General features: G+C 40.2%; 1 protein-coding gene across 8 annotated transcripts in view; it reads right to left on the reverse strand.

Moving 5' to 3' along the window:
* The window catches only part of git1 (G protein-coupled receptor kinase interacting ArfGAP 1), a 184,119-nt gene that overhangs the window by 101,405 nt on the left and 65,345 nt on the right, over positions 1–17,369 (reverse strand). For all 8 annotated transcript variants that reach the window (XM_070857098.1, XM_070857094.1, XM_070857097.1 and 5 more), the window contains exons 2-4: positions 15,849–15,982; positions 3,884–3,996; positions 2,384–2,489 (exon numbers count right to left, since the gene is read on the reverse strand). In XM_070857098.1, the coding sequence (XP_070713199.1) occupies positions 2,384–2,489; positions 3,884–3,996; positions 15,849–15,982 (353 nt within the window). The remainder of the gene's footprint in view (positions 1–2,383; positions 2,490–3,883; positions 3,997–15,848; positions 15,983–17,369) is intronic.

Consider the following 17,369-nt stretch of genomic DNA (forward strand, 5'->3'; position numbering starts at 1 on the left):
AATCTTCTTCCAAATACCTGGTGGTGAAATTGAAGTAAATAAAGAGATAAAGATGGACGTCAGAAGACTATCAACCTTTATTTGGGTTTCTCGGAGTTCTGCAGTTGACTACAAAATGTTGTTCCAATAACTGCACAGAAACAGAGCATGTGACGTGCTTTATCTGCCACTGGGTCCTTTTTTTAAAAAACACAAAAGATACTATAGAATCCAAGGATTCAACGGATTCTCTTTATCCCTTTTTATCTCCTAATTTGTCACTGTCTCCTGAAAGTACAATTCTATGGTGCCACCAGCCCTCCATAACTTTACTCAAGGGATCATTCTTATTGTGCAAGGTGTGACAGGCAAGCTATTTAATCATGGATGAGACAATTATTAAAAATCTGGCTGATTTTTTTTTAAATAAATGTTTTAAAACCCTTCTCTGGTTGAGACCAACTGCAGTGCTCAACTACAACTGACTTAGCATTTATTTAAAAAGTGCAAGCTGTCAGAAATGCTCATTAAAACAATTTCTTTTTGATTGCTTCAGCTTCTCAAAACCAATGTGTAGTCATCCGATGGCAAATGGTTAACTGCACTAGTCACGTCATTTTAAACCGAGTTAAAATGGCCTCTCAAAAAAAAATTGCAGCTTGTATGGTGACATTTTAAAAGTAAACAGAACAAACCTACTGCCACTGAATGCTGGTTAAGTGGCAAACACTAGATAATGCATACAACTAAAAGCCATTTTATAGTTTGAGGAAACATTGCAGAAGGCCAGAATGTTATCTTTTAAGCCTACTCACATAAAGGCAAGATTACTGCATAAAAGATCATTAAAGCCTGTTAACACAAACTCCAGGTGACTGTTTTCCTTTACATTTTTTGGAGTCTGAGATAATCAAGTTGTGTTTTGGATAAAACCAGCAAGCACTTGAATAATACAATTTGAAATGCATAAATGGGATTTTGTGCAGGTAGGACTCCGAATAAATTCATCGAATAGTTACAGCACAGAAGGCCAGCTCTCTGCAAGAGCACTTCAGCTAGTCCTACTCCTCCACCCTTCCTCCGCAGCCCTGCACATGTTTCGCTTCACCCAATTCCCTTTTAAAAGCCCACGATTGAATCTGCCTCCATCACCCTTTCAGGCAGTGCATCCAGATCCTAACCACACACTGCATATAAAAGATTTTCCTCATGTTGCCTTTGGTTCTTCTGTCAATCACCTTAAATCCGTGCCCTCTGTTCTCAAGCCTTTCGGCAATGGGAACAGTTTCTCTCTATCTACTTTGTCTAGACCTTTCATGACTTTGAACAAATCTATCAAATCTCCTCTTAACCATCTCTGTTCTAAGGAGAACAATCCCAGCTTCTCCAGTCTATCCATGTAACTGAAGTCTCTCTCATCCCTCGAACCATTCTTGTCCATCTTTTCTGCATCCCCTCCAAGACCTTCCCATCCTTCCAAAAGTGTGGTGTCCAGAATTGGAGACGATACTCCAGTTGAGGCCAAACCAGTGTTTTATAAATGCTTATCATAACTTCCTTGCTTTTGTACTCTATGCCTCTATTTATGAAGCCCAGGATCCCGTATACTTTTTTTAAAAAAACGCTTTCTCAAGGCCCCCCCCGCCCTCCCGGGTCTTTCTGTTCATTCACTCCCTTTAGAATTGTACCCTTCAGTTTATATTACCTCTCCTCATTCTTCCGACCAAAATGCATCAATTTGCACTTTTCTGCATTAAATTTCATCTGCCACATGTCCGTCCATTCCACCAGCCTGTCCATATCTTCTTGAAGTCTATCACCATCCTCATCACTGCTCACTATACATCAAGTTTTTTGTCACCTGCAAATGTTGAAATGGTGCTCTGTACACCCAAGTCTAAGTCATTAATATATAATCAAGAAAAGCAGTGGTCCTAGTCTCAACCCCTGGGGAACCCCCAGCATGTACCTTCCTCCCGTCCGATAAACAACCGTTCACCACTACTCTCTGTTTCCTGTCACTTAGCCAATTTCATATCCATGCTGCCACTGTCCCTTTTATTCCATGGGCTTCAGCTTTGCTGGCAAGCCTATTATGTGGCACTTTATCAAATGCCTTTTGGACGTTCAAACACCTTTCGGAAGTAACGACTTGCTAGAGAGCTATAGAGAACAAAAACGATTGTTATGTTATACATGGGTCACTCCTGAAAGCTTGTGCCAACACAGATTTGTAAAGAAGAAAAAAAAATTAAATGAGAATCGTTCACCCAACAGATTATTTTAAGTGAAGTGATATCTTAACTGACAATAACTAATTGCCAATCTCCTCTGCATCAAATTTAGTATAAATTCTAAAAGATAGATATTAATTTTATTCAAGTCCTTGTTCAAGATACCTCACCTTACTCAGATCCTTTGTTGTAACACCATCGTCATCACGACAAGGCAGTTTGTGGACAAATGCCAGCATCTGATATTTGGCTCGTATGAATTCTGCCTTGGTGGGACTGCAGTTTTAAAAAAACATAAAATGTCACATTTTAACAATGTAATAACTGTAGTTTCAGTAAGTTTATTGGCAATTCCACATAATCAGTTACAAGTTCAGACCCATCACTACCACAGTAATGAGTGTACACCCTGTCAGGAATTTAATGTGGATTAATTTTAGAACTCACAATTACTCTATTTTAAGGGCAATGGGAACAGATTTTTGTCAGCAATTATTAGTTGGTTAGTTATAATTCCAAAATAATAGTATGAAATTCCTATGAATGAGAACCATGTTATAATGAGATCAGAGCCTCGACAAGATGAATCTTCTAATATTTGTACATATCCTAGAATCTTCATTCAAAAGTCATCATAGGCCATCCCTCGGAATCGATGAAGACTTGCTTCCACTCTAAAAATTAGTTCTTAGGTGGCTGAACAGTCCAATACGAGAACCACAATCCCTATCACAGATGGGACAGATAGTCGTTGAGGGAAAGGGTGGGTGGGATTGGTTTGCCACACGCTCTTTCCGCTGCCTGTGCTTGGTTTCTGCAAGCTCTCGGCAATTAAACTCGAGGTGCTCGGCGCTCTCCCAGATGCAGTTCTTCCACTTAGGGCGGTCTTTGGCCCGGGACTCCCAGGTGTCAGTGGGGATGTTGCACTTTATTAGGGAGGCTTCGAGGGTGTCCTTGTAATGTTTCCTCTGCCCACCTTTGGCTCGTTTGCCGTGAAGGAGTTCCGAATATAGCGCTTGCTTTGGCAGTCTTGTGTCCGGCATGCAAACGGTGTGGCCTGCCCAGCGGAGTTGATCAAGTGTGGTCAATGCTGAGGATGTTGGCCTGGTCGAGGACGCTAACGTTAGTGCATCTGTACTCCCAGGGGATTTTTTTTTTTAAACCAATCAAATCAACTACTAGACACTTACCTGTATGAAAGAAAAAGACAAAACATTCCAGATTTCTCCAAGAAAGGACTTTTCCCCCATATATTCTCAGCATGCGGAGAACAGTGGGAAAGTAATTTATTACCTGCTCCTAGTTTTCCTGGTTTACAACTCAAGAGGTCATTCAGAGACAACTATGCAAGTGTGGGACTTGAGTCACAAACAGACCAAATCCGATAGGGGTGACAGGTTCCCTTCCCTGAAGAGCATTAGTGAACCAGTTGGGTCTTTACGATGATCCGTAAGATTTCATGGTCGCTTTTTCCTGATGCCAGTTTACAAATAATCATATTTGTTCAATTAGATTACATAACTTGTCTCAGTGGGACTGGAACTCGCAATCTCTGGGATGCTAATCCAGTATCAACCATTACATCGCCATGTCCATTACTTGTATGGTCTGTGTACATGTAATGCCAATACTGTAGCCATGTATTTTTTTTGAAGGTGAACAGTACTCACTGTACTTTGTCCTGAGGGTTTGGTTTGCGCCGTCCACTTTGTACTTGGGCTGGATCAAGCAGCGAGTGTTCCCAGATTGAGTTGGCTCCATTACTAGCTAGGGTCTGTACCATCTAAAACAAGATGAAATGAAGATAGCCACTATTTAGAAATCATTTCTAAAGATTAAAAGGTGGTAACTTTGTGGTGCAGATTAGCCATTAACTTGTTGGGCTGAGGTACTTTAGTCTGATGATGTACAATATTACCAGTATTAGAAACTTTAGAAGTGATCAGGTATGAGTGTGCCAAAACATCAATATGCTGAACTAGAGTGACAGAACAAGAATTTGCACCCACAAATTACCACCACCACACAGCAAATTCTTCAGATTAGTGTCCTAGATTGTTAAGTCACCCTATATCAGTTACCAGCAGGAGACTGGGTGAACACCATCTATGGCTGAACACCATCTAAGCGGGGAATCACACATGGCTTGGGAAATGAGAGGCCGCGAGAGAGGGGGGGTGGGGGAGAAAAAGGAGAGAGAGAGAGAGAGAGAGAGAGAGAGAGTGAGCGAGCAGATGTCGAGGTCATTGAAGTCTGGCCACTGCCGTCAGAAATTGTCAGTTCTCAGCCTATAGATGGAGCAAGACACAGTAAGTACACCACCATGCTGGTTTTTGGGCAGGTGGGAAAAGGAAGAATCCCATTCCTACTATCCAATCATGAACCAAAATCCTTACCAGCCTCAGCAAAAAGTCTGTTCAAATCAATTATATCCCAATCTCACTTTTCCCCCCAAAAAACAACATTTTTAAAAATATCCAGTGGGGAGAGAACAGGAAACCAAACAAGATAGTGGATTAATACAAGAAATTAGACTAATGCCAGTTAGTGTAAAAACTACAAAATGTAATAGGCCACTTGATTAAGTAAAGTTTATATTACCGTATATACTCGCGTATCCTACGATCTCACGTATCATGCGACCCCTAAATTTTCGTCCCCAAAACATGATTTTATCATATATCTCATGTATCATGCGAGTCACTTTTTTGAGATACCAGATGACACTAGGCTAGGCTTTCAAACAAGTTTAACAAGTACCTAACACGTAACAAGTACCCTAACATAACAACGATCGAATACAGACCTTAACAACCGAATCATGAAATGAAAAAGGATGGATGAACGATAATGGCTGCAAGATTTGGCTGAAGAGAGTTTGGGAATCAAGAGCAGGTGGTTTACGACGCCAAAAAAGTTTACTTGTGTGGGATATGTTTAGGTTACATCGAGTGGATTCTGTTGTGAAAGCTGTTCGCGAATCGAACACCGATATAGCAATCATTCCAGCTGGCTTGACTAGCGTCGTTCAGCCACTTGACGTATCCATTAATAAGCCATTTAAAGACAATATAAGAAAGAAATGGAATGACTGGATGATGGAAGGAGAGAAATCATTTACGAAGGGAGGGAATATGAAGGCTCCGGATTTGCCTCTACTGTGTTTGTGGGTAAAAGAAGCATGGGCTGAGATAGATGGAGATTTGATTGTTAAAGCATTTTTAAAAATAAATATACCGGTAATAGTTTCATTAAGAATCGTTTCTGTTTTCCTTTGGTAGTTAGCCTCTCAGCTGATTTGGAAAGCGTAAACATTACGTGTGTGTCAGCAAGTAAAACAGTAGTTTTATCAAAATCATCTTTATTTGATATACATATGTACTATTTGACTTACCGTAAATGGATACGGTCTGCTTAACAGCCTAACAGCCTAATCTTGGCCAGCACTTTCACACCCACAAATTTTGTATCTCGCGTATCATGCTACCCCCCAAATTTAGGTTACAATTTAGGTCTTCAAAAGTCGCATGATACACGAGTATATACGGTACATCTAAAACTGATGAGGTAATTAATGCCCTTTCAGCAAATAAAAAAACCCAGGTATTAACCAGGATCTAATCGAGGAAATAGATGAGGAAAACAAAGGTTTATCCACTTTATATTGCAGAACTGTTTCTACTTGAAGCAATACTGCAATCTGCTGGGGTTTCCCATGTTCTAGAATCCATTCCATTTACATTGTTTGGTGGATTTCAGAGCATGAGCATCCAAAATCCAAGTGCAGTTGATTCAAAGTTGGAAATGCAATCGTCATTTTCCAACCATAGAACTTAGCTGATGTTGGGAGATTGGTAACTCTCCAGGAAAAGAGGCACCTTATTACCCTTTACAGGATGACTGAGCGCTTAGCTCATCAGAGGCCAGCAGCTGATTTGTATTTGCTGTACCCAGCATTGAAGCTGCTTTATTTATATTACAGAACGTACAAGGGATTTATTTTTCTTTTTTTGCTGCCCTTCACCCAATTCCTACCCTCCCTTCCTGAAGGTATTACCTCCCTGCTGGGTTACAGTTTCCTAAAGCAATGAGCACACTTTGGTACCTCACCCAAATGGGCAATATTCACAAGAGACTCAGTAGCAGGTGTTGGCAGGCTATTCTACTGCTGGGGGTTTTACCGCCAACAAATGACAACATTGGGGAGGAATTGCTTGTTGGTTAAGCAAATTTACCCAACGCGCAACTGAGCTGCAGAGATGGGAAAATCCCAGATCATAGAATAATAAAGCACAGAAGGCCATTCGGCCCATCGTGCCTATAGATGTGCTGAATTAGATCTCAGCTAGAACAGCAGTGGCTTTGGTGTCTCAGGTGAGAGAAGGGAGAGAGAAAAAAACAACAGGCATGATTCAGTAACCCTCCAATGGAAGTATGCAGCCATGGACATCAGGTGAAGTTGGGATGGTGCTTCACTTGTCCCTAGTCCCAGGCAAATAGCCGGGCACTTGCTGTTAAAGTTCAAATGTGAGTAACAGTTGCTTGGGTAAAGGACATGCTTGACAGGAGGTAACTAGTGTTGTCCCGCAGGGATCTGTGTTGGGGCCTCAACTATTCACAATATTTATTAACGACTTATATCATGGCATGGAAAGCCACATATCCAAATTTGCCGATGACACAAAATAGGTGAAATTGTAGGCAGTGTAGATGGAAGCATAAAATTACAGAAATATATCAACAGGTTAAGTGAATGGACAAAATTGTGGCAAATGGATTTCAATGTAGGCAAATGAGAAGTCATCCACTTTGGACCTAAAAAGGATAGAACAGGGTACTTTCTAAATCGTGAAAGGCTAAAAACAGTGGAGGTCCAAAGAGACTTGGGGATCCAGGTACATAGATTATTACAATGTCATGAACAGGTACAGAATATAATCCAAAAGGCTACAGGGATGCTGGCCTTTATATCTAGAGGACTAGAATACAAGGGGGTAGAAGTTATGCTGCGCTATACAAAATCCTAGTTAGACCACAGTTCTGGGCACCACGCCTTAGGAAGGATATATTGGCCTTGGAGGGATTGCAGCATCGGTTTACCAGAATGATACTCGGACTTCAAGGGTTAATTACGAGAGATTACACAAGTTAGGATTATATTCCCTAGAATTTAGAAGGTTAAGGTGTGATCTGATCGAAGTTTCCAAGATGTTAAGGGGAACAGACAGGGTAGTGTAAGGGGGTAAAAAGTACATTTGAATAAGAAGCATAAGGGAATGGCATGGAATCAGATTTAAGGAAATTAGGAGGTTCTGAGGAATCGGGAGTTCCTCTGTCTTACGGTAGGGATGATAATTGACCGATGGAAACTTACATATTCAATATAGAACAAGGACACAAATGTTTGGGAACAGAGATTGTAAGAGCATCTGAATCGCATGAGAAACTAGGACATGATGACTGAAGTTCTCTTGGGAACAGGATAAGAAAGCAGATGTTTGGGAACAAGGTTACTTCACACGTCATGGAAACTGAGGCAAAGTGACACCACTGAATAACACATTCCAGAAGGATGAGAGATGGACAGGTGGGGAAGAACCACTCCAAGCTAGTCTGATAGGAGTCAACAAATCAATGTAACTTCGCTGATAGCAGTAGACCAATCGATGGTTTTGTAGGAGGGTCGCACACCTCAGAATATGTATAATTGTCATTACAAACTGTTGTTCGGGGAAGTGTTCATCGGAACATTTCCCTTGTATGCTTGAATAAAAACCGGTTGAACCGAAGTTTTCGTCTGAGTGATTCCGTGGTCGCTTTACAGAGGGCGGGTGTCAACTTCTTATATCAGGGAGTCCACCTTGAAGAGGAGAAGTCTTCTTTTTACCCCAACAGGTAGAGAGAGAGAGAAACTATTTCCGCTCATTGGGGAGTCTAGCACTAGAGGGGGATAGTCTAAAAATTAGAGCCAGACGTTTCAGGAGTGAAATTAGGAAACACTTCTACACACAAGGGGTGGTAGAAGTTTGGAACTCTTCCACAAATGGCAATTGATGCTAGATCAATTGTTAATTTTAAATCGGAGATTGATAGTTTTCTGTTAACCAAAGGTATTAAGGGATATGGCCAACGGCGGGTATCTGGAGTTAGGTCGCACATCAGCCATGATCTTATTGAATGGCGGAATAGGCTTGAGGGGCTCAATGGCCTACTCCTGTTCCTATGTTCATATGGATTAGAGGGCACTGGTTCCCCCTCCCACCCAAGCAAGGGGTTTGCCTTCTGGAGGGAGGGAGGGATGCAGGGGAAGGAGCGAATTTTAAAATTAATCCAGAGAGCCTCATTTAGCCAATGTGCTTCACTTCAAACAGGTACTTTTTTTTTTTAAAAAGACTCTTACGCTGTAGATTCTTTATTAATTTAATCTCTATTTATTGTTCAAAAAATGAACATTCAAGGAATGCAAAGACAAAAAAATATATATGTGTGTATATGTAAGAGGCTGTATATTTTTACGACATATTTTCAGTTTAAGCTGCTGGGTACTAGATACAGCCTAGTTTTTTTTAACCCTTTTGGAAGGGCTGTAATTTAGTGGGCAACCAATATGCAAGGGCAGCTTAGAAGGACATCAGTACAGTAATCCTTAGAGTGGTTTGATTTTTGAAATGAGCTCTGGAAACCTCATTTATCAGAAATTCCAGCCTGCAGCAAAAAAGTCACTGCAAGCATTTCCACCTCTAATTCAATTCCACTTTTAATGATTTCATAAATCCTTTGCAACATTCCCTCAAAAAAAGATCGAGAATCTACCTCCTGGTTCCCATACAATGTAAATAGAATGTCTAATCAGTAAGAGCACACAGTAATTGAACAAGACCATCTAATATCTAGACAATATTTAAATAAATCTCATATTTCCTTATTATACTTTATGTTTCATATTCATTCTTATTCTTGCTCTTTGATGATATCAGTTTTTAGAAGCCTGTTGTCACAGCTTTCTCATCATAAATTTGTTTGGAACATTTGAGTACAATAAATAGACTTAACTTGAATAGATTTTCAGACTTGCACATACGCCAACATCCAACTCCATTTCTCAACCACACAGACTCCATGGTTGAAGGGGTACTATCCAACTACCTGTCAATCGTGAAGCCCTGAAGCTATCCTTTTTGGCTCATCCATCCCTCTATATCCAATTCCATCGACCTCCCGTGCTGTCTACTCAGAGGTTCACAAGCATTGCATTATAATCAAGTATGAGCTAAGATTTTGAAGACCACTTTCCTCCACCACTTGTATTTATATAGTGCCTTTAACGTAGTAAAACGTTCCAAGGTGCTTCATATGAGCATTATCAGACAAAATTTGACACTGAGTCATATAAGGAGATATTAGTGCAAGTGACAGGTAGGTTTCAAGGAGCGTCTTAAAAGGAGGACAGAGAGGTGAAGAGATTTAGAGGGGGAATTCCAGAGCTTGGGACCTTGGCAGCTGAAGGCACGGCCGCCAACGGTTGAGCGATTAAAATCAGGGATTCACAAGACGACAGAATTGGAGGAATGGAAATATCTCAGAAGACTGCAGGGCTGGAGGAGAATACAGATATGAACTGCTTCCGTTCCTTCCTCCTCCAATCTGATGTAAAAATTTACATCCACACCATCATCACTTTGAAGATGGATTTCTCTACAACCTCTCCATCGTCACCCTTCAAAAACTGCAGCTAATTGAAAACACTGCTGCCCGAGGCCCCACCCACATAAAATTCTGCACATCCAGTGTCCTGCTCCTTGCCCATCTCTGCTGGGTTCTTCCCCTTCAGCAAATGGACTTCAAAATCCTCGTCTTAGTTTTCAAATCCATCCACCGCCACACTTCAACCCGTTTGGTAAATTCCTCCAGCCACATGTTGCAACCCATTACTCTCTGTTTCTGGGACACTAGATTACTGCTTGTTCTCTTCCCCACTTCAAAAAAAACACAGAAGGCTAACCTTTCAGCCATTGTGCTTCTGCCTCCTGGATTTATTTCCAAAATCTTTTCACCTTGCTACTTCACTACCTTCCTTCAAGCCTCCTAAAAGCTGTATCTCTTTCACCTTGCATTTGGTCTCCTCCCCTATTAATCCCCAGCTCCTACCTCATCAATACTTAGTTTACTCTTGTATGTAAATCGATACTTTTTTTTTTTTAAACTTGTAAAATGCTAAATAAATGCAAGGTGTACTTTTCTAATCTCATTTTGACTGACTTTTGAATGCATTGCCACAATTTTCCAAAACAATTTTATTAAGTGTTTTTTTAAAAAAAAAGGTTGGCTGACCCCTCGTTTTTTGTAGAGAAATCCATGCAGGGCTCAAAGAGTTAATCTTTTGCTGCAATGTACCATTTAATGGCTTGAACAGCAATCCATTTCTACAAAGCTTTGGAAATATACTCATGAGGACAAGGACCACACTGCCATTGATTAGCAGTTGGAAAGATCTTAAATCATACTTACCACGCAAAACTTTTTTTTTAAATAAATAGTTTTGGGGGTGAAAAAAAATGCAGATTAGATGAAATATATCAGCTAGCACGTAAGCCATCTCAGTTGATTGGAGTGGCGCTAACAAAGGTGTGCCAAAAAGCCTGGCTTTTGCATTTCAAAAATGCCCTTTGGATATAAGGCAGGCTACACTCCATTAAAGAGAGTATGATCGGACAGATTATTTCTCTTCCCCTACCTCCCTTGATTCTAATTTAAAGTAATTCATTCTTCTTCAATGCTCTTTTGACCATTTACTAGCTTCACCTTATTATGGAATACTTCAGAACCAAAAACCATACAACCAAGTTAGTTTTAAAACTTGAGCGACTCCATTTCAGTTGTGAACTCGAGTTTACATGCAACAAAAGTACAATCTACCTCCAACATGAGGAGAGACTGGATCGACTGGGCCTGTATTCACTAGAAGGATGAGAGGGTATTTCATAGAAATACCGCTGGTACACCATGTCCTTGTTGCCAAGAACAAGCATTTATATAAAGACTTTAAAGTAGTAAAACGTCCTAAGGCGCTTACAGGAATATGAAAGAAAAAAATATGACACTGAGCCACATAAGGAGAAATTAGGGCAGATGATCAAAGAGGTAGGTTTTAAGGAGAGTCTTAAGAAGAAATAGAGGTTGAGAGGCAGAGAGGTTTAGAGAGGGAATTCCAGAGCTTCATCATCATAGGCAGTCCCTCGGAATCGAGGAAGACTTGCTTCCACTCCCAAAGTGAGTTCTTTGATGGCTGAACAGTCCGATACGAGAGCCACAGACCCTGTTACAATTAAAATATCACTGAAGCACCTCAGCTAATGTTGATTTGGCTTCCTTCTTCTCAGTTGGGTTCAATTCTTTGTCCACCCTATTCCCTCCAATTTTTTCCATTAACGCTCCAGGGCTTTAATAAACTTTAAGACAGGGAGGGAAATAGCAAGGTGACATGGCTTGGGACGAGAATAGGCAAGCATGATTGTGTAGACTGAAGGAATAGCCTCTGATAGTGGAGCAGACAACAAGCAGTAATGCAGTGTCACAGTATAAGGTGCATGCATGGAGATCACCACTCAGAGAGGCAAGTGTGTGGTCATGGTCTTTGAAGTCTGTTCCACTGGGACAAATCAAGCCAGTGGAGTTTGGCAAATATGAAGGTGATGGGTGTAAAGGAAAGGAGCTGGGTGCAAACTTCTCAATATGTTAGGAGTTCAAGAAAAGTGAAGGCCACTGAGAAGAATGTTGGAAATATCAATCCTCCAGCATTAATTGGGGCCTGGTCATGATGACCATACAAATGAGTTTTCAAACAGAGGTCACTAGATAGCAATCAGGATTGGAAACCCTTGATCCCCCAATACTTATCAGCTGACTTAACTTGGCATAGAACAGTGGTTAGAATTGTGACCCTTTTATTTTGTATTGTTGAGTACCAAACTACACATGGCATTTAACCACCAAGCAATTGGTAGAGCCAAACATATTAGTATTGGGCTCCAGAATAGTGAAGGAGGGCTATTCAAGTCATTTTATTACACATCAGTTTGCAGCAGATCATTTTAATTTTACATGTCTACTATTGAAAGTCAATTCTTAGTTCAAGAACATGGGCCATCTGGCAACTGCTCCTTCTCTCTGCAATCCTGGCGCAGTGGGTTGCATTACAAAAATATTCCAGAAAGAACCACTAATGGGTTAGGTACTAGAGGGCCCGTTTCTGGGAACTTTTTCCCAGAAGTCGTCCTTTGGAAGAAACATAATTGAAACAATAATCGTCTTCAGCTGTGCACCTTGCACGCACCTTCCCACGTGACACTGCATTATTATTCGTTCTTGGCTCTATTCGAGGCCAGTCAGCAAATCCTCTTCTCATTCGCTCCCAAACCGTTTCAACCTTGGTACCTCCTTCCCTGCCTTAAAGCCTCCTATAGTCCTTTAATATACTTCGATCAAATTTACTCAAAAGAATTTAGGACTGCCTCTTTGTGTGTTTAATCTCATGTAGACAGTCAATCTTTTGACTTTCAATAAATCTGATCACCGTCAGGGGATGAACAATGAAGGAGAAAGCTACTCCGTTTGATCATTCAAGCAGCACCCCAGTAGTCACGAACAAAACAAATCAGTCAGAAAGCAGCATCTACCCTAGGAAAATAACTCAAGTCCTGATTTGAAAACAAGAGAATTAAATCTTACTCTTTAAAAAAAAATGTTTGACATATGTGCTCATCATCAGCATTCAATTCACTCGCCGTTTTTGCTGGTAATGCAGGATGCTAATTTTAAAGCACAACAAAACCACGAGATAAATCGTAATGAAATAAACTCCGGGTTATTCTTCCAAAAACTGGTTACTTGTAAAGTTTCTCTGAAGTTGGAGGAAGGCACAAATTCCTGCAACCACGCCTACTAAAAAAACCTCAAAATATTTAGATTTAATTTGGTAAAAGTTTACAATCCAAAATTCCACTATGATCATCATCCATTTATGGTTCTTAAAATGATTTGCATCACAATATATTGAATACATCAAGGAAGGAAATTACAATGAGAAAAATATTGGTAACAACTGCTGATTTATCAACATGCTGCAACCCAGAAAGGCAAGATAGGAACTTGTACTTGCAAATTTACATCTCCAATGAATCACTGGAGTGAAGGGGAATAAGAAGAGAGACTTAGGTATTCAACATATCTCAATATTCATTAACCACAAACTAAGTTTATAACTGACCATTGGGCTCTCAATGATTACGGTATGATCAAATCTAATTGGGACAAGAATTAAATATAGAATACCATTTACCCTACATAAGACACTAGTGGTCTTGCACTTGCAGGAAGACACGAAACAGGAATAAAAATGATCCCTCCCTCAGCAATCCTAATAAGGTCAAACATATGTGAAGAGGTCAAGTGCTGCAGAACCTCAGGAGCCTAACCAGATTGATTAAAAATGCAATTAGAATACTACAAGATCAGGCTCCTGGATAACAGTCAGTCAGTCAGTCAAAAGGTCAATGCCATTAGACATCATTGAAAATACAGAAATGCATCACAAGCCTTTGACCTAATGAGTGTTGGCATCTTTTCCTGCTCTCATGAAACATCTAGATACTTGGGGTCCAACCACCATTACATCTAGTTAATTACCAGTAACCTTTGCGGCAGCAAATATGCTGAAGTGTTAATAGCATAATTACATACAAGCTTGCATCTCAAAATAAAAATCCAGCTTCCCATCAGAAGAGCAGGTTATATATGTGCTGCTATGTTATTTCAAAGATCAGTGTGTCTTTTCCCAGATTTATTTTACTGGCAATACTACGTAGATCAACCAGCTTTATATTCCAGTACTCTGCACAATACATTCACACACCAGGTAGCTATTTCATACAGAAGAACACAGAGTTCACAAAAACAATCTCCAGAAAAAGTCATTTTTAAACCTGCCAAAAATGCTACTACATTAACATTTGAATAGGTTCTTAGTGTACAACTGATCTATTACAGAACAGAATTTGGAAAGTTTAGCACAGTGGGGAATGAGTTATTACATAATCTTTTCCAACACATTTCTTTTAAACTTCCTGTTTGCAAAGGAAATGAATGGGTGTGTTCCTGAAGCATCTCTTGACATGCAGCACAGAGCTGTGGGATTATCCACACTAGTCTCATTTGATATACAGGGAACTCAAATCAAATATATTCTGTAGTCTATTATTTCTCAGTTAACTGTTGAGGAATTGAGAAGGAACCTGAAATCTACCTTGGCCCAATTTTACACCAAGCAACATACAGGTAAGAACATTTGAGAACTGTGGTGCAAAGCATCTTCCAAAAAAATAAAACACCAGAACTCAAAGTATGTCATAGCTGGAATTTTCTCCAGTTCCAACAGTCATTTTTATGTAGTAGTTTCCTCATACTTTCAACTGGTTACAACATTACAAGATTTGCTGTGGCTTCAATGTGCACTAGGAGTCGAGTACAGCAGCAGTTGAAAGACTTGAGATGGATTTCAGAAGGAGGATAATGAAGCAGGAAAATTACAGCAGCAGCCATATTGTTGTGTTGCCCAATGTATGCATCTAGAAAGTGAGCGCCCACAGGCCTTTCAACACTGGTGGGCATGACAGAGGAGGTTTAGCCCACCGAGTTTTCCCCAGCAACAAAAGTACAAATGGTATGCTGTGGAACATAACATTTTCCAACTCTTATTTGCGAGTCACTTACTTTCCTGGCTGGAGAGAGTCTTGTGTGTGGAGCATGCAAGCATCCCCAAGTTCGTGCTTAAATAGAAATTAGACTTTTTCTTTTTGTCTTTGGTATTTACACTTTTAAACATTTTATATGGAATAAAATTACTATTTGAACTGCATCTTCGAACAAAATAAAACGCCCAAGCCCCGAATGTGTAATAGATGTAATTTTCTGCAGTTCGAACTGTTCTTTAGATACTATAGCAAAGCCATAACAATGTTCTCTCCAACAATGGATAATGTGATCTTTAATTGAAGAAATGAGCCAGAAAGAAAATGCAAGATAGAGCCAGAAGGGCTTTTATGATCTTGTACACTCAGAATTTCAACAGTTGTCCCTTTTCTTCTCATTAAACTTCTTCCGTGCCATGCTACATTGCCCAGCCAAGAAAATGGAGCATGGCCATCCACTTTACATTTCTGCCACTTTGTTCTGCAGCTGGCTCCTAGCAAATTCATAAATTCTTATGGGGACAGTACCCGACCATTGCTTGGTGGGTGCTATTTTAACTTCACTGCTGGGATCAAAGACTCACTAGTAAAGGGAAATCGCCAGCATTAATGTGTCCTACCACTCAGACACACAATGCATATCAAAGTGATATATACCACAAAATTTAGATCATAGAATCATAGAATCTTTTTATAAATCCAGATACTTGAAGGTCAAGAGTTAAACTTTTTAAACTTTCAATGACATAATCACGAGCTCAAGTGATGCTTTAATCCCAACAATGGTTCAAAGTAGGTTATAGCTCATGAAAGCTTTGAAACTATCTTTACAGGATAATCCCAGAAGCGAGAGTAGCTGTGGCAACACAAGCATTCACACATTACTCACATGTAACAGAGTTGGAGACCAAGAGCTATGCCGGAGATGTTTCACCATCGAAATGTGTCGACCAAGACTTCGATGAACACTGCAACATTCATCGCACACTAGGACTCCGCGGTTAATGGACGCCCAACCAGGATCTGTGCAGATTACAATATGCAATTAGTGGAATGCACTATTTCAAATCCTGAATGGCACTTTTTGATGACAATGTAAATGTAAAAGGTTTAATCCTTGCTGCGTTGGTGAAATTGAAATAGGTTTACAGGAAGGGCAACTTACAGCCAACACAGATAGCAGTCCTGAAAAAGCCCAACATATCCCACCCTTCCACTTGCAGCTAGAGCACAGTATCAAAAACACGAGGGGCTAAAGAATGAAGAGGAATAGGAAGAGGCAAAACAGAGACAACTAGAGTTGTTAAGTTTTGTCCATGAGCAACACCATGTCAGATTATAAAATCTATTGTGCATTTCATGGTATAACGCTCTTACAGCAGCATATCCTGTGACTGACTGTTAGCAATGCCACTGGAGATTTAAAAAAGGTACACATTTTAAAAAATAGATTCCTTCAGGATATCTTGCTATTCAAGAGGCAGGGTTTTTCAGATTATCCCCTCCCCCAGTGGGGCATTAGGTGCAGTAACATGGGCTATTAGCCACAAGTACAGAAAAACTGGTCACAGAGCTAGGGAAAAATCTTACGTTTATGGCTGAACAGCAGGCGTTTGTTTTACATCTGGAATATAAGAATTAGGAGCAGGACATACAGTCCATCGAGTCTGCTCTGCCATTCAATATCATGCCTGAACTTAAGGATGTAACACCATAAGGAAATGGGTTTATATAGATCCTTAGTCTTGGGGGCAGCAAAGGCCATCATAGTATAAGTTAGTACTGTATTATACCTATTACAATAAAGCAGACTTCAACTTGGGTGTCGTCAGCCTCTAGAAAGGCCATAACCTCATGCAGAAAATAACTCAGCTGACGAATTGAAAAGGGAATTTTGATCAATTTCCAATCCAGCAGATTGAACAGATATGGTTTGGGGTCGGAAAGTAGAACCTGGCGATATGCCATGCGTCCAAGCCAAGTGATCTTTCCTTACGACCAAGGTGCTGATTTCCCATTGTGACATTGTGGAACAAACTCCCAAGTTAATAAAAATTCCTTCTAATAAAAAGAAGAGGTAACTTTTTCCAGTCTGCTCTGATGAAATTCCAACTACAGAAAAGAAGCCCAGTTCAATTTGATGGCTGGACAAACTGCTAATCACAGATGTGAAAATCAAGGCAGAGAGCAGAAAGGTAGCACAACAAGTACAAACTGTGCATTCCAAAAATTTAATCACAGCTGCAAAAAAAACCAGAATATCTTTAGAACAGATGGTGCCAGGAAAAAGTGCTAAAATTGCTTTAGGTCTCAAGTGTAAATCGGAAGAAAAAAAAGATTGCAGTGCAACTGTGGGATACAATTCTGTAACTTTGCCTGAATTTCAATAAGGTCCTTAAAGGGGCTCACC

The sequence above is a fragment of the Pristiophorus japonicus genome, chromosome 16 (genome assembly GCF_044704955.1).
Source record: "Pristiophorus japonicus isolate sPriJap1 chromosome 16, sPriJap1.hap1, whole genome shotgun sequence".
NCBI classification, from domain to species: Eukaryota; Metazoa; Chordata; class Chondrichthyes; family Pristiophoridae; genus Pristiophorus; species Pristiophorus japonicus.